The sequence below is a fragment of the Lathamus discolor genome, chromosome 5 (genome assembly GCF_037157495.1).
Source record: "Lathamus discolor isolate bLatDis1 chromosome 5, bLatDis1.hap1, whole genome shotgun sequence".
In the NCBI taxonomy this organism is placed as follows: Eukaryota; Metazoa; Chordata; class Aves; order Psittaciformes; family Psittacidae; genus Lathamus; species Lathamus discolor.
In genome coordinates, this window is record NC_088888.1 from 68,189,953 (window position 1) to 68,211,262 (window position 21,310).

At 39.5% G+C, this 21,310-nt stretch overlaps 1 protein-coding gene across 8 annotated transcripts in view; it reads right to left on the minus strand.

Annotated features, from left to right (window-relative positions):
• GRIK2 (glutamate ionotropic receptor kainate type subunit 2) overlaps positions 1-21,310 on the minus strand; it is a 405,316-nt gene that overhangs the window by 253,811 nt on the left and 130,195 nt on the right. For 6 of the 8 annotated variants that reach the window (XM_065681155.1, XM_065681154.1, XM_065681157.1 and 3 more), the window contains 2 exons: positions 13,305-13,472; positions 7,724-7,981 (listed from right to left, as the gene is read on the minus strand). In XM_065681155.1, coding sequence (XP_065537227.1) covers positions 7,724-7,981; positions 13,305-13,440 — 394 coding nt within the window. In that variant the 5' untranslated portion in view covers positions 13,441-13,472. Of the gene's footprint in view, positions 1-7,723; positions 8,001-13,304; positions 13,473-15,089; positions 15,111-21,310 lie in introns of those variants that run through there. The other 2 variants (XM_065681159.1, XM_065681161.1) reach the window with 2 other exon arrangements.

A 21,310-nucleotide genomic window follows, 5' to 3' on the forward strand; every position in this document is an offset into this window, starting at 1 on the left:
TAAACATTAAGCCCTTTATATAAGATATGACATGTTTTTCTAGTCTCCAGAAACATTTGACATTTCTTCACATATGTGGCTCTATTAACGATATGCCTGACTTGAAATAGCATTATTCCGTTTTCTGAACATTTTTTTAACATTTCCAGAAAGTTTTCTCTTTAATTCAGTGTGATGATGGTGACAGCAATGACAATTAACAGTCCTGGGCATTTCAAAAGAATTCTTGTAATAGTGTGAAGTATGATCTCTCAAGTGGCTGACATCTATGAGCAGTGCAATTTAATGAGGGTGAGGAGGCAAAAGAGATGTATTGCAGTCAAAGGACAAAACAGCTTTTGACAAAGCTGTCAGAATCAATGACAAAGGAAGCAGTAGAACAAGTTAGCAGTTTCTAGCCATACCAGAGAAGTACCACCGTTGTGTCAAATTATACAAAACTAAATAAAAAATAATATCTGATAGAAATGTAAATGGACTTGGTTGTAAAAGAAACATAGATGAGCATTCTAGACTGGAATTTACACTAGGTAAGTACATTTATTCTTGGAAACAAAAGCAGTTTTATTTTTGCTAAAAAATGATGGAGTGCAAGACAGAAAAAAAATCTATAATTGAACCTAAAATGTATTAAGACAGGGATGTTTAAACTGAGACTGATGTACAGCTATTCACAAAGGGGTTGACATCTCAAGTGCATTTCACAATATTCCTCCAACAAGAGGATAAAATATATAATACGGAACTAGGAGTAAAAGTGTAGTTAAGATATCAGTTTAGATAAAACTGAGTTTAAATTACGTCCCATGCAAGATGTGTTACTGATTCTCCATTTTCCCATTTTCGTTTTTCACTTAGCTCCCCATATTTATCCGTCTTTGAAAATAGTAAATAGAATTTTCCAGTCTTCATGAAAGAAATTATCAAAATAATTCTAAGTTCTCTAGCCAATTTTCTAAGATTTAAATTCTTAAGTTTATTCAAACCCACAAAAAAGAAAAAAAAAAAAAAAAGAATTTAAAGCACCATATGGAATTTTTTGGAAATGTTTATTTCTAATGCAAAAATTTCTGGAAATACTACCTCCACTTCTGTTAATTATGTTTATTAAAAATACAGTAAAGCACCTTATGGATTTAATTTATTTTTATTTTAAATCTATAGGGTTTTTTTCTGTGTAACTTGATGACATTTACTTTTCTTTTTCAAAAATTAATTAAAATCTCCATAGAATTATTTATTCTCAAAAATCTACAGGTCTGTTTATCAAAAAGAATAACAGAATTTATCTTTCTTTTTGTCAAAGAGCTAGGTAAAGCTAGCTAAAGTAATTCTTAACTTCCAAACCGAAAAAGACTAAAAAAGTTTGAAAGTGAAATTTTAACTTCACAACACCCTCCTTACCATCGGTATTTTCATATAGTGCCATAAAAAATATTTCTGATCTTTACTGAAAAAATTATACAATAACTTTCTTAGAAACTAGCCACCTACATCCACATACCACAATTAGCTGGAAAGAGCAACGTAACATGATGCAATGTCTTTCATATGCGGTTTAAATTGGAATTATCTAGGAATTTCTTAGACATTAAATTCCAAGTGATACATATGTTATACTTTCCTTTTCATAATGACATTGTTGGCTTATCCACAATGACCATATCTTATACTTGATAGAGAACTATTAAAATACAACACAAATCATACTTTCTAGAGTACTGTAATTTCCGATCTTATCACCTGCATATGTAATTTGTGTACTTTCCACAGCAGAAAATGAATGTCTTCAGTACATAGTCTCAGTTTTGCAGTAAGCTGTAACCAACCTATTTACACCTTATTGATCTTTTTTTGCATTCGTTTGACAACAGCTGCATAAGGAACTTTTTTATCTAATTTGTATATAAGAATGTCACATTAAGCAGTGTGACTTTATTAATTTAATATTTATCACATCCATTGCATTTTCCTTACCCACAAAGCACATTGACCTGTCAAAATGGGAATTTTTACATTATTTGTAAATGGAAATTATTTATCTACTCTTGAGAAAATAAACTTGACAGTTACATGTCAGTTTGAGACCTTTTAAATGTTTACAAATAAATAATTTATTTTACCAGCACTTCAGCAATTTTCCAGGAAAAGAAATTCAGCTGACTGATCTATAAACAAACAAACAAACATAACCAAACATACCCCCCCAAAAAAAACCAAAACAACAACCCAAACAAAAAAAAAACAACAACCAAAACAAAACAAAAACAAACCCAACAAAACAAAAACAAAACACAAAACGACCTTGTACTACAGCCTCACTTTAATCTACCCAGTTTTAAGGTCTAAGTTGCAATAAATCTGAGCTTGTCTACCTTTTACAGATTTCTAGAACTTCATATATCATCCATGAGTTTTCAAAAGGTAATTATTAACAGGTCCTTGACTGCTGTTGTTTTGTTTTATGCAATTTCAGTATTACTCAAAAAATTATCAACTGATTTGAAACTTCTTTGGTTTAGACTCAAATTAACGCTGTTGGGAGGAATTCCAGTTTTAATGATATTAACTTTCTTGAATTCTATTCGCTATATTTTGCTGTTTTGCATTTCTCTAACAATAAGCCATTATTTCCCATTCTCTATCTAATTCACTATCAGAAATATCACAAGAGCATCTCATACTTGGACATTCAGACTGTATTTTTCAGTATTAAACATTATAACTCTGTCCTGGGTTCAGCAGTAGCAGTCATTCTTTCTCCTTCTTAGCAGCTGGTGCAGTGCTGTGTTTTTGACTTTTGGCCTGGGAACAGCACTGATAACACCAATGTTTTTAGTTGCTGCTCAGTAATGTTTACTCTGACCAAGGACTTTCTGAGTCTCATGCTCTGCCAGCGAGGAGGGGAAGCTGGGAGGAAGCAGGGACAGGACACCTGACCCAAATTAATCAAAGAAGTATTCCATACTACAACACATCATGCCCACTATATAAACTTGGGGCAGTTACCCAGAAGGGTTAGATCACTGCTCAGTCGGGCTGGGTATCAGTCAGCGGGTGCTGAGCAGTTGTATTCTCTTCCCTTGCTATTTCCCTTATCATCATTATTATTGGTGATAGCAGTAGTGGGTTTTTGCGTCCAGTTCTGGGCCCCTCTGTTCAAGAAGGACAGGGAATTGCTTGAAGGAGTCCAGCGCAGAGCCACAAAGATGATTAAGGGAGTGGAACATCTCCCTTATGAGGAGAGGCTGAGGGAGCTGGGTCTCTTTAGCTTGCAAAAGAGGAGACTGAGGGGTGACCTCATCAATGTTTACAAATATGTAAAGGGTAGGTGTCAGGATGATGGAGCTAGGCTTTTTTCAGTGATATCCAGTGATAGGACAAGGGGCAATGGGTGTAAACTGGAACATAGGAAGTTCCACGTTAACATCAGGAAGAACTTCTTTACTGTAAGAGTGACAGAGCACTGGAACAGGTTGCCCAGGGGGGTTGTGGAGTCTCCTACACTGGAGATATTCAAGGCCCGCCTGGACAAGTTCCTGTGTGATGTACTGTAGGTTACCCTGCTCTTGCAGGGGGGTTGGACTAGATGATCTTTTTAGGTCCCTTCCAACCCTTGGGATTCTGTGATTCTGTGATTCTGTGTACCTTATTTACTGGACTGTTCTTATCTCAGCCTGTGGGAGTTACAGTCTTTCAATTCTCCTACCCATCCCTCCAGAAGCAGCAGGGAGAAAAGAGGGGGAGTGAGAGAACAGCTGCGTGGTTCTTAGTTATGGCTGGCCTTAAACCACAACAAACTCTTTCTCAGAATACTGTTAAGTCCTTCTGTACTCCTTTTCCCAGTAAACACCTGGTTTGATATATTTGTCGATAGTGAAGCCTTGCCTTTGGTTACTTTTGTTAGATGACTCTGAACAGGATGGGAAGAAAAAGCCCTGTCCACCTGATTTTCTTGGTTTCATGGTTTGTTTTGGATCTTGACCGAGAGCAATGCAAATCACAATAATAATACTCCTTCATGATCTTTATAATTACACTGTTGCTCTCAGCAGATGTCTCCTACTGTATTATGGACTGAGCACCCCAGATTATCTCCAAGAAATCTCTCCCTGTTTCTGTCCATCATCTATTCCTGAACAAACTTTACCCTTAGATTTCAAAATTTGAATAATATTCTACTGTGTGCCAGCCACGTCGGTTTGTAATTTTGTAATTTTCTGCTATATATCACCAAGATGAAAGTCTTGTCTTCTAAATTCAAGTGAAATGCACTGTTACTGTATCAGTTGTCAAAAGTTCAAATGCAGCATTCTCAACTAATTTCATTCCTTCTCTCTTATTATGCTTAGACCTTTAGTTATACTGATGTGTTTATAAACAAGAACACCTTTTCACATAAGTTGAGATGTTGCTTAATTCATTTACAGAAAAGATGAGCAAGCTTTTTAGACCATCTCAATTTCTGTTGTCCTCCTCAGCTGAATGCTCTCTAAAGTTTCTTTCTCACTTTTTCTCACCTTCATAGTGTGCTATGTATGTTCCCCTTAAAGAGAATTTTTCTCCCTTGCCTTTGAATCACTTAGGGTTTTTTTCCTTCATCTTCTAGCATTACTGCCCGTCTGCCATCACCCCACATCCATTTCACCCTTTAATTCCCCTTAATGTAAAGTTACATTAACTGCAAAGATGAGTATCCTGTTTTGTAGTAGTACAGGAAAAAACAAAGGGGAGGAAACCTTCTCACACACACTGAACAACAAGATGTAAGAAATCTAGAAATAACATATGTGAAATATGGAATAGTTCATCTGGAAGGGACCTACAACAATCATCTAGTCCAACTGCCTGACCAATTCAAGGCCGACCAAGGGTAAACGCATATTATTAACAGCATTGTCCAAATGCCTCTTAAATACTGACAGGAAGGTTCCAGTGTCTTGGTAAAGAAATGCTTCCTGATGTCAAGTCTGAACCTCCCTGATGCAGCTTCATGCATTCCTTATCCAGTTTTGTCACTGGATATCAGTGAGAAGAGCTCAGCACCTCCCTCTCCACTTCCTCTCCTCAGGAAGCTGTAGAGAACAATGAGGTCATGCCTCAGCCTCTTTCTCTCCAGACTAGACAAACTCAGTGTCCTCAGTTGCTCATCATGCCTTCCAGACTTTCACTAGCTTCATTGACCTCCTCCAGGCGCATTCAAGTACCTTAATATTCTTTTTAAATTGCAAGGCATGGAACTGCATTCAGTACACAAGGTGAGGCTACAACAACGCTAAATACTGGTCCAAAGAAAGAAATTGTAATTTTATTTATGAATCAATGCTATCTGTACATTACCATAAAAATATCAACAAAATGGCATCTTTTTCCTTCATCTGAATTAAAACACAGAGTTCAATACTGAAAACCAAAACAAAACATTTTTATTTCTGAAGTAATATTTTCCAGCTTTTACTTTGGCTTCTGTTCATAGATGCAACAGATTTTTGGTGTTTATACTCATTCACCCAAGACCAAAACAAATGTTAATTAAGAAAAACCTTAGAGCCCTGTTTATATCAACTTGATCTTCATAAAGCAGTAGTTGGCAATATAACTGCCACTATAATTTAAAGGCCAAAGCACCTAACTGTCCATATTTCTTTGTTTAGGAATTCTGTAACATTACAGATTTGTTTAGAATTAATCTAGTCTGTTTTATTTAGCACAGAGATTAGAATATGTACTTGAAATTAAGTTACTGTTTTGAGACCAATCAAAATCATTAGGACATGCATCTGATGAACATACTGCATTTTCCCACTTTTCTTTCTTAAAGACAATTGATTATAACAGATCTGTAAATCTGAAAAGACTTAATTAGTATCCAGGGACAGATTAGTGGTATTTAATTAACAAAGACACCATAAATTACTTTAAGGAAAAAAAAAAAAAACAACAAAGTTATCTAACCTCTCATTACATCCTGCTAGGTTTTGATGTTTTTTTATTTTGGGGGGATGGGGGGAAGGTGGGAGAGGGGATGATTTTTTTCCTTTTTTTTTTTTTTTATGGGAAATTCTAGTTAAAAGGAATATACTTTGTCACTTCGAATGATCACAAGAAGCAACACTTACCCTCAGACTAGCAAGAAATTTTTTCTAGAGCCTCATTCCAAATTTGTTTCTGTATAGCAGATGAAGTACATTTGAAGAAAAAAAAAATCCTTAAAAGCTAAAAAAAAATAAATAATCATCCTAAACTTTTTAATAAAGGAGAGTAAAATGTGGGTGATTAAAAGAGAAACAAAGGAGGAAGAAATAAGAATGATATCTATCTTGGATTGCGGAATCTTTGGCCAAATGGAAGAAACATGCAAACAGTGATGGTTTTCTGGCTGCATTAATTTTAATGGATTTGAATTCTCTTCAATGGCACAAGGATTCTTACAACACTGTTTCTAAATATTACCTGAAACCATCATATTCAGCTTTAGCCCTAGGTTCACACCTGAATATCTGAATATTTATCTTATCCCATGGCAAAATACCTCTGAGGTAACAACTACGTTTCAAATGATTCCTCCCCTCCCACCCCTCGTCTCAAATAACACTGGTTTGCCATTGCATTCTAACACAATTTATCTAACAAATTTATCTAATTTATCTAACAAATAAATCTACTTCTTTAAGATTGACAGTTTCTCACAGCTAAGAGTTGTTCCCATCTGTACTTCTAAGGCAAGAGATGCTGTGGACTTCCCAGCAGTGTGTCCTGCTTTTGAATTCTTTGAATTATCCACAGAAGATGTTGACTAATAAAGAGAGCTTGACAGTCTTAAAGTAGAATTTTAATTTACTTACAGCAAATGCCACAAAAGAGAGGATTAGCTTTTTTAAACTGATTATTTTTTCTGTCTCTTCAAACAGCAACAGATTTCCAGAAAAAAAGATGCTGTAGCTTGCATGACAGTTTATCAGCAGGATCAACCAGTGTCCTAACATGAAGGGTCGAGCCATCCAGAAAGAAATAAAAATGTAGAGTAAGTATTTCCTGAAATAATTCTTCATGTTTTTAAAATAAACTAAACACCTGAGTCTCCTTATTCATTGTCAACTTTCCTTAAGGCAAAACAAATTTTCGAGTAAGGTAAGGGAAAGGTAGCAAATTGGTATGTTTCTGCTGGAAAGTCAGGAGTTAATTTTTAACTCATGGAACTCATCTGCAAAACAAGCCTTCAAACCTCTTTTGGTTTCAATTTCTAGCAGCTAAAACCAGAGCTCCTTCTAGAATTCTCTCTGAAAAAAAAGCAGATACTGAAATTGCAAACACATATGGCATCTGTTTTCTACCTTAACTAATGTCAGAAGCAGTGCTAGAATTTAGCTCTTCTGTTTCACCAGACATACTAGTACATCTCTCAAGTTACCACATTTTTCTTCAGAATTAAAAGCTTTAAATAAAATTAAAAGACATAGTTATTCACAAGTGTTAAGACACTTCAGAAAATTCAGATAGTGTGACTGATGTTACTGACAGTTGTGAGCTCAAACACAGAATTCACCAAGTCATACTTATGAGAATACTTATACTAATAAATATACATTATTTGCTATACACTACCTTGCTGATAGAAATTGTTATGGTTTAATTCTCTTAAGAAATATGAGTAGTGAAACCCCTCCTCCCTGTCTTTGTACAAGTGAATATATCTGCACATAGTCTAATGCTTTAGCCTTACCAGTGCTGTCATCATAAACAACAGTTACTGTTTTCCACTTGAAGAACTGCACAAGGTCAAGTATGGCACGGCTGAGTGAAGAGAAATCTGGGTAGAGGCTGACATAGAAGGAGTCCTTGTTGTCTGACACCTGATGTTTCCAGCGGGTCTGGATATGTGGAACACCCAAAGCGTTGCAGATGGATTGCACAGCATTAGCTGAAGAGCTATGGGATGGTCCGAAGATGGCAGCCACCCCAAGGGACAGCTGATCGCAGGCTGAAGAGGAGACAGAAGTCTGTCAATGATGAGAGGAAAGAAAGCAATGTGCCAGAAGGTACTGCGCATTTCATATAATAGGCACTCCATGAAATGCAAGTGCACTGCTGACAGAGCTCCCTTATTGTGTTACCCTTTCACTCTACACAGATTTCAATTTTAGAATACATTTCTAAGCTTTCACTATGAGTTGATGAATAACAACACTTACATTAAAATAATGTTTGGCTACATTTAATAAACACCTCTATGCCAGTGGAAGTCACAAAGGCCAGCAATTGTGCATCTTCTAAAAGACACAAGAGATTTGTGCTCAGATGCATCATACATTTGGAAAAGGTCCATATGGGACAGTCTTTCTCAACCAAACACTATTTCTACTGAGATCCCAACTACTTGGAAATTGTATGTGTTAAGTAGATTCCAGTTATTAGGCAAACGACTAATTTCATTGAAATGGGCATTTGAATTTCTGTATCTGAAAAGTAGGCATGTTGACTAGCAAAATTTAAATGACAACATTCTCCTTAAAATTAAAAATTAATGCAAATTAAAAATAAATAGATAAATAAAAAAAATCAATGTCCCTTCTGAAACACTGGAAATACTCAAGTTTTCCTATACCTACATTAACAGATAAAACTGACCCTAAGAGTCACTGACACAATACTGCTGCATTCAAGTAGCTTAGCTCTCCTCTTTCCAACATAGGGTGGCCCTACCTATACAATGCATTATTGGTCTCTGGTCATTTATTATCTCCCACAGTATGCTCCAGTATTATTTTGTAGAATATTAGTTGGGACACGCCAAAAAAGAATGCAGGAAAACTAGTCAATAGTGCAGATCGGTGTTTCAGCCCATGCCCTTCTCCTGTTTAGATCATTACCACAGACATAACCTTTATGAGTATGCAGATCAGAAAAACATCAGACTCTGTCTTCAAAGAAAATACCCTATTTAGTAGAGAGAATTAATGAAAAGTATCTTCTTAATCCAATCTATGCAAGTATTTGTATGAGGTTTGATTAATTAATATGTTACTCTAGCATCAGTATTCCTGGCAGCTGAGGAAACACGCAGTGGAAACACATTTTGCCACATTAAACTAATTTTGATTTGCTGAAAAGGTATTGTGCACAGCCTTTTCACCAGGATGAAAATATTGTTGTCTTTCAAGTGCATTCCAGAAACTATGCTGGCACACCTTTTCATTACTAAAGAGCGCTTTGATTTAAATGAACTTTTCGTACACATACGGGATCTCCATCGCATTTCTGAGCATCGGATCAGGGCCTAAATTACTAGCTTGATAAAAAAACATTTATGCTAATATTGCCCTTCTTAAGGGTAATCAACAAGCTTTATGCAAATGTCAGTAAACGGGATCACTAACAACAGCCATAGCTACCAGATGGCTTTTCAATAGGCTTTTTTTTTTCCCCTTCTGTTTCTGCGATTTGAATAATGCAATGCTTTCACATGTGATTTAATATGGCACTGGCTCTATCAGACACATACCAATTTTACTAGTGCATTGGGGATATTTTGTTTACATTTACATTATTCTTCACTGAAACAGGATCTGGGTAATACCGTCTTACCTTCAAATTGCTCTTTCGTATACTACCTTTGAAAAATCATTAATATTTCATTTATATTCAACTTCAAAACTATGTGTTACAAAGAGATCTAAACAGGCTATTTTTGATGCAGCTTCTGCCTGCTCGCTAATAGTCATAATCATGAGCCACAAAATGAGTCAAATGTTTAAGCCTCACTGTTAAAACTCTACTTTGGAACCATCATAAATGAATCATTTTATGTTGACCTTTAGCCTTTAATTCTGAACTAAAGCGCCTGCTAGCACAAATGTGGTTGGCTGTATTGTGAATTAATGAAGCAAAAGACTATTAACATTGAAAAACTATACAGCTTTTTATACAGTCTGACCAGTTACAAATAAAAAGTTGCATTCTCATTCAAGATGCAAGTGGGAGCAATGAATATATACAATCTATTCAATATGTCCAATCAATAGCATGTTGCCATTCTAACTTCAGCTACTACAGTCTATCAAGAATCAGCGACATGCTAGCTTTCACTTTCAAGCAAGCCTCATTTAAGGCCTGAAAGTAGTTGTATTGTCTCAGGAAAGGCTTAAAGAATTAAATATCACAGAATAAATTTCTCTGCTCTCTACACACTCCCTCAGGAATTGACTTTGTCCTATTGAATTTCACAGGACAGTGTGTTCTGGAGTCAGTAAACACCTGAATTTGGAAGATGAGGAGGAAAGGAAAAAGAAGAGGCCAGAATTTATTTATTCATTGGCAAAGATGGAAAAGAAAGTAGTCTTTCCCAGAACCTACTTTAATCTATGAAACAAATCACCAGAACAACAACTCAAAAAGACTTTTTAAAAACTTTTGTTTTCCTTTTATTTCTTCACAAACTCTCCTCTGCAAAGAAATTATCTTGCTAGGCATAAATATTTGGTTCTTAATATTTTTCATAAATCAAAGGTTGCACTTTGCAATGACCAAACTGTGCGTACTTCTGTACAAATACGGATACTGTATGTTTTCGTACCTAAAAACAACAGCCTGTGTTAGAATTGTCTATTTAGGAGACAAAGAGACAAAATAGGTTAGCAATATTAACTTTGTAAGTTACAGTAAAACAGAAAAAAATATTTGTAATTTCTAAACTAAATTTTTTAATCACCATAATATTCCACTTACAGTGTACTTAAGTGTACATTCATCCTGACACAGCAGCTTTTCCATATGTAGCATTTATAAGAGGAAATAGTCTCTTCAATTTATGGAAAAAAAGTTTTTTCAAAGAACATATGGTACAATGCAAAATTCAGTCCTACTGAATTCTGACACCAAGCATTGTATTTTCTTCTGTAAATACGTATTGAACTTGTTGGGGTTTGTGCTTTTATGATACGGCAATGATGCAGTACAACTTACATCTACTGTCATGGATTTGAAGGTAAAGCAATATGGAAACTGCAATTTGTGTAAGAATCCAAGATTTGAAAATTTAGAAAAAATGTTTACAAATAGATTTGTTTTAATTTTTGTTTAAAAAAAATATTTATACCTAGGAGAAAACTGCTGAAATTAGACCTAGACATTTACCTGATAGCAATATTCTTAAGAAGAGATTTAATATTTAGGGGAGGTTATCTGTAGGAGAGGATTGGTTTCGAGACCATCTTAAAAATCTGAATGTGCACAAGTCCATGGGACCTGATGAAATCCATCCACGGGTCCTGAAGGAGCTGGCGAATGAAGTTGCTAAGCCATTGGCCATCATATCTGAAAAATCATGGCAGTCAGGTGAAGTTCAATCATGGCAGTCAGGTGAAGTTCCTGATGACTGGAAAAAGGGAAATATAACCCCCATTTTGAAGAAGGGGAAAATGGATGACCCAGGGAACTACAGAGCAGTCAGTCTCACCTCTGTGCCTGGCAAAATCTTGGAGCAGATTCTCCTGGAAGGCATGCTAAGGCACATGAGAAACAACAAGGTGCTTGGTGACAGCCAGCATGGCTTCACTAAGGGGAAATGCTGCCTGACCAATTTGGTAGCCTTCTATGATAGGGCTACAGAACCAATGGACATGGGTAGAGCAGTTGATGTCATCTACGTGGACTTGTGCAAAGCGTTCGGCACTGTCCTGCATGACATCCTTGTCTCTAAATTGGAGAGATATCAATTTGACAGGTGGACCACTCGGTTGAAAAAGAACTGGCTGGATGGCCGCACACAAAGAGTTGTGTGGTCAATGGCTCAATGTCCAGCTGGAGACCAGTAACAAGTGGTGTCCCTCAGGGATCGGTGTTGGGACCGGTCTTGTTTAACATCTTCATTGCTGACATGGACAGTGGGATTAAGTGCACCCTCAGCAAGCTTGCTAATGACACCAAGCTGTGTGGTTCGGTTGATATGCTGCAGGGAAGGGATGCCATTCAGACAGAACTTGACACGCTTGTGAGGTGGGCTGATACCAGCCTTATGAAGTTCAGTCATGACAAGTGCAAGGTCCTACACCTGGGTTGGAGCAATCCCAGTCACAGCTACAGATTGGGCAAAGAAGAGATTCAGAGCGGCCCTGCAGAGAAGGACTTGGGGGTGCTGGTCAATGAGAAAATGAACATGAGCCGGCAGTGTGCGCTCGCAGCCCAGAAAGCCAACCGTATCCTGGGCTGCATCAAAAGAAGCGTGACCAACAGGTCAAAGGTGATTCTGCCCCTCTACTCTGCTCTTGTGAAACCTCACCTGGAGTATTGTGTGCAGTTCTGGTGTCCTCAACATAAAAAGGACATGGAACTCTTGGAACAAGTCAAGAGGAGGGCCACGAGGATGACCAGGGGACTGGAGCACCTTCCGTATGAAGACAGGTTGAGGAAGTTGGGGCTGTTCAGCCTGGAGAAGAGAAGGCTGTGTGGAGACCTCATTGCAGCCTTCCAGCATCTGAAGGGGGCCTATAGGGATGCTGGGGAGGGACTCTTCATCAGGGACTGTAGTGACAGGACAAGGTGTAATAGGTTAAAACTTAAACAGGGGAAGTTTAGACTGGATATAAGGAGGAAGTTCTTTCCTGTGAGGGTGGTGAGGCACTGGAATCGGCTGCCCAGGGAAGTTGTGAGTGCTCCATCCCTGGCAGTGCTCAAGTCCAGATTGGACAAAGCCTTGGGTGAGATGGTTTAGTGTGAGGTGTCCCTGCCCATGGCAGGGGGGTTGGAACTAGATGATCTTGATGTCTTTTCCAAACCTAACTATTCTATGACTCTATTCTATCCTATGTTAACATAAAATACATGAAATTACAACTACTTGCTCCACTTTGAAGTACACACCTGATTAACTGCACAAGGCATTCATATGCTAAAGGTATTTGTGGAGATGCACTTGAAGTAATTGGATGCTTAAAATTGAATTGGAGCCTTCTTGTAGGTTCGCTAGAATTTGGGGGCACTTCGCATTTTTCAGGAAAAAGTCTGGAGATAGTGTTTTCTCACTCCAAAAGAGTTGGTCACAATGCTCAGAAAAAAATATTTCAGATTTTAAGTATTTAAAGATATAACTTTTAGACGGGGGCAGTGGGAACAAAGATGACAATATAATTTGTAAGCAGTTACAATTACAGCCTTCCAGGAGCAATCTTCAAAGCAGTTCTTTGATGTCAGCCACAAACTTATGCAGTATCATTGCATATGGCTTTATTGAACAGACATTTTTTCAGGTCGCTAAACTAGGTGAGCCCTAGTTGCTCATTAAAATAATTAAATATGCAAAAGGTTACCTTTTTTGGATGCTTCAAAACTGTCATAGAGATTTATCTTTTGGGTGTCATATGTTAATGTGGTGTTTGGCAGAAGAGTTCTATTTCTGTTGATTGTGTTCACAGCAAATCTGAAGGCTAATTCTTCTGCTCCCATTGGGCCAGACTCCACACACTCAAAAATACCTCCTGTTAGTGAAAGAAGAAAGGAAAAAACAAACTTAATAAACCTCATGCAGTGCAACTTATGACATTATCTCATTATTTTGGTAAGGTCTGGGACAAACCATAAATAACCCACCAATAAACCAAGCTAACCTCAGTGAAAACCTGTGTATTTACTCATAGATTCTCCTTTTCTGACATTATTAAATTTGAAAAGGCTTTTCAGTTTTGTAATTCTGCTGCCTCTTCCAACCCACTTCTCACTATAGGACAGAGGTGTTAATTTTCTTCCTGCAGATGAACTCTCCAATTGTTGCTGAGAACCCTAGGAGCAGATGCTGAAATAATATTGGTTTAAAAGCACAAGAACTAACCACTGAGGTGAGATGTGATTAATAATTATTTAAACATTAATCATTTAAAACTGAGAATGAGACACTGATGGGAAAGGCATTTGCTTAAGCAAAAAATAGATATCTGGGGAAACGATCCAAACTGATTGAGCGTAGAATGCATATGTAACCAATTTTAACAATACTATAGAAGCTAAAGCAAAAGATGCTTGGATAACATTTAGATAAACATAAGCATAGTACACAAAAAATGAAAAAAAATACCATATTTGTTTTCACGATTATTCAATATTAATAAGAAAGGCAACCACTGCTTTTGATATTAAGGAAGTACTCTGTTCAGGAAAACACAGTCAGACAGGACTGCTTAAGACTTACAGCATCTAAACATTATACATCAAACTGTGACATAATAAGAAGATCTTATTTTAATTTGGGGAAATATTTAAAAATTGCTGCAGAAAGCTAAAAGCTAGTGAATAAATAAAAAGTATAGATACTCAGGGACAAGAAAAATCAAAAGACATTTCCATGAACATAATTAAAATTAAGGTAGATTTTACAGGCTTTTCTAAGGCATCCAGAAAGCAGTTCAAATATATCTGAATAACCCAGTAGAACACAAACAGATATTAAATATATATATACACACCCTAACTTACAATGGATTCATAAAGAAAAATAGCATTACAACATCTCTTTCTTCTACCTGAATTATTTACGCTGGAAGATTTCTTATTTCAATGTGCTTGAAGGTAAATATAATCTTCCTTCTTTATTCCTGTATTTTTCATTCTGCTTATTTCTAAATTCTTGAGACGGAGAATTCCCTCTCAAAGATGCAGCCACTACTCGCAGTGTAAGATCAAATAAATATTAATTTTGACCTCTCATATCTGGGTAATTCCTACTAGTAGTGACAGTCCATCACATAGTAAGCCGATTTTATGAAGATGACAAAGTCTCACCTGTGGTGAGTGGCAATAACATGTAATTTCTCATGTGTACCATTGCCGTGGTTTAAACCCAACCACACAGCCCGTCCACTCACTCACCCCCCTTCATGCCCTCTCCCTGCTCCTGGAGGGATGGGAAGGAGAACTGAAAGAATGCAACTCCCACGGGTTGAGATAAGAACAGTTTAGTAACTAAGGTATAACACAAATCACTACTGCTACCACCAATAATAATAATGATAAAGGAAATAACAAGAGGAATGAGTACAACACCTCAGCACCAGCTGACTGATAACTCACCCTACTCCCCCTAGCCGAGCCCCGACTGATACCTCGTCCAACCCTGCAGTCCCACTAGCCCTTCCAGGTAACTCTCTGTTACATCCTGGGCATGACGTGCTGTGGTATGGAATACCTCTTTGGCTAGTTTGGGTCAGGTGTCCCGTCTCTGCTTCCTCCCAGCTTTCCCTCCTCCCTGGCAGAGCATGAGGCTCAGAAAGTCCTTGGCCAGACCAAACATTCGAGCAGCAACTGAAAACATCAGCCTTATCAACAATGTTCCCTGGCCAAAAAATCAAATCACGGCACTGCACTAGCTACTAAGAAGGAGAAAAATAACTGCTACTGCTGAACCCAGGACAGTATCCACCCCTTATTCTATACCATTCATGTCATGCTCAGATACCACATTTTCAATATACCATCACTCTTGTCTTAGTGCATGGACCAGTCCCTATAAAGCTGCTGAGTCCATCTGATCCATGATGTCAGGCTCCATGTCTTGTAGCAGTCTCTCAGAGCAGGAGAGGCTGTGTGCAGTGTTCACACTCGTGAATAACCTGGGCAATAGTGTCCATTGATAAGTCCATCCCTCGATCATGAGTTCATCTGTATGTTGCATATCTGCCCTGATGTCCTGAAGTGTCATGGGCCCACCAGGCTCAAAATAATTCACTGTCCCCTTCAGCAGTTTCTGCAGCTTGTTGCTGGGGACTCCATACAGATGCCTTCCATCTCTGACGCTTCCAAAGCACTGGAGGGGCTCAGGGGACCAGATACTCGCTCATACTGTCCCACACACCCTGCCACTCATGGCTGTCCAGCCTTGGGGAAAATCTCCTGCTCCTCCTGTATCGTCGTCTAACCGTATACAAGACCCAAACCTGACTATGCTTAACTTTTGAGATCAGACAGCATGGTCGTGGGTAGAACACACTCTGTGTGTGTGCCAACATGCTGATCCCCATCACAATCAGCAGGCAGCTCCCAAGGGTACCCACAGGCCATTCAAACCCTTCAGAACTCTCCAATGATGCTGCTGTACTTGTCCCTGGGGCTGGTGCAGCTGCTGTGCCTGCCGGCTCTCCCACCACCAGCTTCTCTTTCCCTGGGTGCAGCTCTTCCTCCTCTGCCTTGCTGGGAAATGCTGCCTGGGCTCCTGCATCCTCCTGCGGCTCGGCGGGCGGCTGCCGGGGGATGCTCTCGGCCGTCGCAGGGCTGGGCTCGGCCGCGGGGCTCGGCTCCTCCGCCGCCTCCTCCCGCCGCTCAGCAGCCGCCCCCTTCCCGGCCTCTGGCTCTGCTCCCGCCGCCGCCTGGTCCCCGGGGCCGCTCTCCCGGGCCGCTTCGGCCGCCGCAGGCTCCCGGGGCCGCTCCCCCTTGGCTCCCCGCGGCCTCAAGAAGACCGAGGCGAGGACAAGGGCCAGGACGGTGAAGAGCAGCGAGACGGCCAGGTACAAGTCCACGGCCACGTCCATGCCTCCCTGCTGCCGGAGCCTGCCCATATTACAAGTCTTTGCCATAAAGCACAGTGAAACAAGAACCTTAGCCCAAGCCCCACACTTGATAAACACTATCACAGCAAATACCGGTTCTAAGTAATGCACTACATTCTGAAACTGTGAGATCAAGAGAAACAACTTTGAGAGCCAATAAATCAGCATTGTGACAACTATTAATCCAATCATCTCTGTCGTTATCTCAACCCTTCGAGCCCCACGTTGGGGTGCCAAAAGGAACTATCATGGTTTAAACCCAACCACAAACCTCGTTCACTCACTCCCCCCCTTTCTTGCCCTCCCCCTGCTCCTGGAGGGATGGGAAGGAGAATTGAAAGAATGCAACTCCCACGGGTTGAGATAAGAACAGTTTAGTAACTAAGGTATAACACAAACCACTACTGCTACCACCAATAATAATAATGATAAAGGAAATAACAAGAGGAATGAATACAACACCTCAGCACCAGCTGACTGATAACTCACCCTACTACCCCCAGCCGAGCCCCAACCGATACCTCGTCCAACCCTGCAGTCCCACTAGCCCTTCCAGGTAACTCTCTGTTACATCCTGGGCACGACGTGCTGTGGTATGGAATACCTCTTTGGCTAGTTTGGGTCAGGTGTCCCGTCTCTGCTTCCTCCCAGCTTTCCCTCCTCCCTGGCAGAGCATGAGGCTCAGAAAGTCCTTGGCCAGACCAAACTTTTGAGCAGCAACTGAAAACATCAGCCTTATCGACACTGTTCCCTGGCTAAAAAATCAAAACACAGCACTGCACTAGCTACTAAGGAGGAGAAAAATAACTGCTACTGCTGAACCCAGGACAACCATTCAGTAGTTTCTTCCCTCACACACTCTCTGTTCCTGTGATAAATGTATCTCCAGCAAAGCTAGCAGCATACGGTCTGTCTGCCTCAGGGTAAATTTGTATTCCCAAGGAAAATGGGTAGAATAACATGTGTCTGTTGTCCTGTGATTAGGATATTTTGCTAGAAGGAAGGAAAACAGAGCTTCTAATACCTGCTCCTGAATATTTTCACATTTTACACTGGATAGACACTGCATTAAAAATAAAAACCCCAGAGGAATCTAGGTTAAACCGCATACTTGCAGTTTCCTGGCTGTTTTCTACCTATAGGGTGTCAAACTTCCAGTAGCCTACTTTCATTTCAGCTTTATGCTACTTCCATATCTGTCTGTGCAAGCAGCAGGGGAGGAACATCACACAATTCAGTATTTTGGATGCTAGCAGGTGTAGGTTCATCTTAACCTTCACCCCAAGAAGAGACTCCAATCAAAAGGCTCTCAAAGTGGACCATGTCCTGCTAATATGCAAAATGGCTGAAAGTGCCAGGCTCCTCTGTAATGAGTAACAGCTGCTAGCTTTGGCCAACCTAATTCTGCACACAGGTCATCACCATTTTTCAACTCAACATTCAAGTGATTTACATTGAACTAACACACTAAGAGCAAGAGCTTAGGCAGACAGGCATTCTGCATATCAGAAAGTCACAATGCAGCAGCACCTCATTCTCCAGGTGCTAGCCCTTTGAAGTGTGCTTGGAAGTCTACGCTTCAGACACTTTCAGGATGCTCAGCAAAGGCACATAAATGAGTTCAGACTCTGACAGAAATGGGAAGGCTTAAAGAGTGCTTTCTCCAGTGTTGTATAAGATGCAAGCAGAAATTTATTTGGAAACTTTAAACTGCCTGGGTCTTACAGTTATGTTCCTATGTTTGTTACTGAATATGTAAATAATAGCAAAAGAGATACTTTGAGTATTTCTAAAGAAAATGTGTAAATCCACTGGCTTAATACCAGGAGACAAGCCACAAATTACTTTTTTTTTTTTTTGCTTTTTTTTTTTTTTTTTTTTTTTTTTATATAAAATGGAAAAGAAATTAATGAAAAGGATTGGCTTTCCATTTCAGGTATACTTAAGTATAAAGGGATAGTGGTTTACTGAGGCTGTCATAGCATACCAAGTCATGTTGTTCCCTCCCAGGCAGGCTGTTCTTTATTGCTGTTGTGATGAAAGCCATCTTAATAGTTAAATTGAGGAATGCACTGCCTGCTCTCAGATAAGCAAACAGAAAAGTCATACATCTTAACATTGATATGTGAACAAGCAGCAAAGCCAATTACTATCTCTGTCTAGCAGCTTGAAAAATGCAGGTGTTGGGGTTTGTCTTATTTAACACGATTTATAGACCCATGATGGGCAAAACCATCAGTTGTCTTACACAACTAGCAGCACATCCTAGAGGAAATGGACGTATTTTCACTGCCACCTCAAAACAGAGACAAAAATCTTAAAAGGAGGAGTAAATGTGTATTTAATGCTTAGCTTGCTTTAATGGTCTTATATATGACTTCTTCATTTACAGTGTTAATAATGTGGCAGCTTATCTCTGCCCTAAACAGTAATGCTAGGAAATATGGCACTATGTAGCTACAGTTCAATCTATAGCTCATGAAGCTTTATTGACTGCGTACAGTAGGTGACTGCTGTATAGCTGAACACTTCAAGTCTTTACTGTCATGGTAACTACTTCACAAAAGCTCACTAGATTTTAGTAGTGATCAACATCTGAATCACAGTGATAAGGAATTTTTAAGACAGGCTAGCCCAAGCAAGAAATGCAGGCACATACAGGATAATTCAGATCCCCTATTAGTCTTGATATAACAGAACTGCTTTTACTGGATCTGAAATCCACTATGATTTTCATTAGTTGTCACAGGGAAAAAACTTTTATATAACAAGTTCATATTTGAAAAATCATGGCAGTCAGGTGAAGTTCCCAGCAACTGGAAAAAGGGAAATATAATACCCCTTTTCAGAAGGGGAAAATGGAAGACCCAGGAAACTACAGACCAATCAGTCTCACCTCTGTGCCTGGCACGATCATGGAGCACACTCTCCTGGAAACCATGCTAAGGCACATGAAAAACAAGGGGGTGGCTGGTGACAACAAACATGGCTTCACTAAGGGCAAATCATGCCTGATCAATTTGGTCCCTTCTGTGATGGGGTTACAGAACTGATGGAGAGGGGTAGAGCAGTTGACATCTTCTACCCGGACTTGTGCAAAGCGTTTGACACTGCCTCACTTGACATCCTTGTCTCTACACTGGAAAGACATAAATCTGATAAATGGACCACTCAGTGGATAAAGAACTGGATGGATGGCTGCATGCAGAGTTGCAGTCAAAGGTTCAGTGTCCAGCTGGAGACCAGTAACGAGTGGCGTCTCTCAGGGGTCAGTGTTGGGACTGATCCTGTTCAACATCTTTGTCAGGAACATGGACAGTGGGATTGAGTGTGCCCTCATCAAGTTTGCCAATGACACGAAGCTGTGTGGCTTGGTTGATATGCTGCAGGGAAGGAATGCCATCCACAGGGACCTTAACACACTTGTGAGACAGGCTGATGCCAACCTTATGAAGTTTAACCATGCCAAGTACAAGGTCCTACACCTGGGTCGGAGCAATCCCAGGCACAGCTACAGGTTGGGTGGAGAAGAGATTCAGAGCAGCCCTGGGGAGAAGGACTTGGGGGTGTTGGTCAACGGAAAACTGAACACGAACTGTCAGTGTGCGCTCGCAGCCCAGAAAGCCAACCGTATCCTGGCTGGATCAAAAGAAGTGTGACCAGCAGATTGCAGGAGATGATCCTGCCCCTCTACTCTGCTCTCATGAGACCCCACTTGGAGTTGTGTGCACTTCTGCTGTCCTCAATATAAGAAGGATCTGAAAGGAAGTCCAGAAGAAGCCCATGAGTGTGGTAAGGGAGCTAGAGAACCTCCCATACAAAGACAGGCAGAGAAAATTGGGGCTTTTCACCCTGCAGATGAGAAGGCTGCGTGGAGACCTAATGGCAGCCTTCCAGTATCTGAAGGACACCTACAAGGATGCTAGAGAGGGACTCTTCATTAGGGACTGTAGCAATAGGAAAAGGGGTAAATGGTTCAAACTAAAATAGGGGAAGTTTAGGTTAGATACAATGAAGAAGTTTGTTACTGTGAGGATGGAAAGGCACTGGAATGGGTTGCCCAAAGATGTGGTAAATGCTTCATCCCTGGCAGTGTTCAAGGCCAGGTTGGACAGAGTTGTGGGGGTGACATGGTCTAGGGTGAGGTGTCCCTGCCCATGGCAGGGGAGTTGGAACTAGATCATCTTAAGGTCCTTTGCAACCCTGACTATTCTATGATTCTATGATTATTTCCCATAAGCAAAAGGGAAAATCCAGTCATCAGTGCAATACTGATGCAGTAACAGTTTCTTTGGAAACAAACCACTGAAAGAACCCAGTCATATTTTACCTAAAAAAGATACGTTTAGTACATTAGTCTAAGTAATGTAGATGTTATTGCCCAATGAAAAGGAAAACCTGAAATTTAAAAAAAAAAAAAAGTAAAAAAAAAAAGTTGCTCTGAGATTGTTCAAAATAAAAGCTTGCATTTTCCATCGGAAAAAAAAATAAAAAAATTGAAGAATTACCACTTTTAGTTCACAAGCCATCTTGGTTTTCTCCAATTTTCAAATCATTTTCTCAAACACAAAATCCAGACAGAAAAAGAAAAAAAATCAGCTTGTTACACGTCTTGACAAAAATCACAAAAATTGGTCCTGCTCTTAACTAGGATAACCATTTGAATGATGTAACTTTCTATTTCCATTCCACAAAAGGGTCATAAGCATTCTTCTCCCAGAAAACATTCAATTTTAGGGATCACTATCTCGTGTGTTTTGCATTATCATCTCCATGTAATA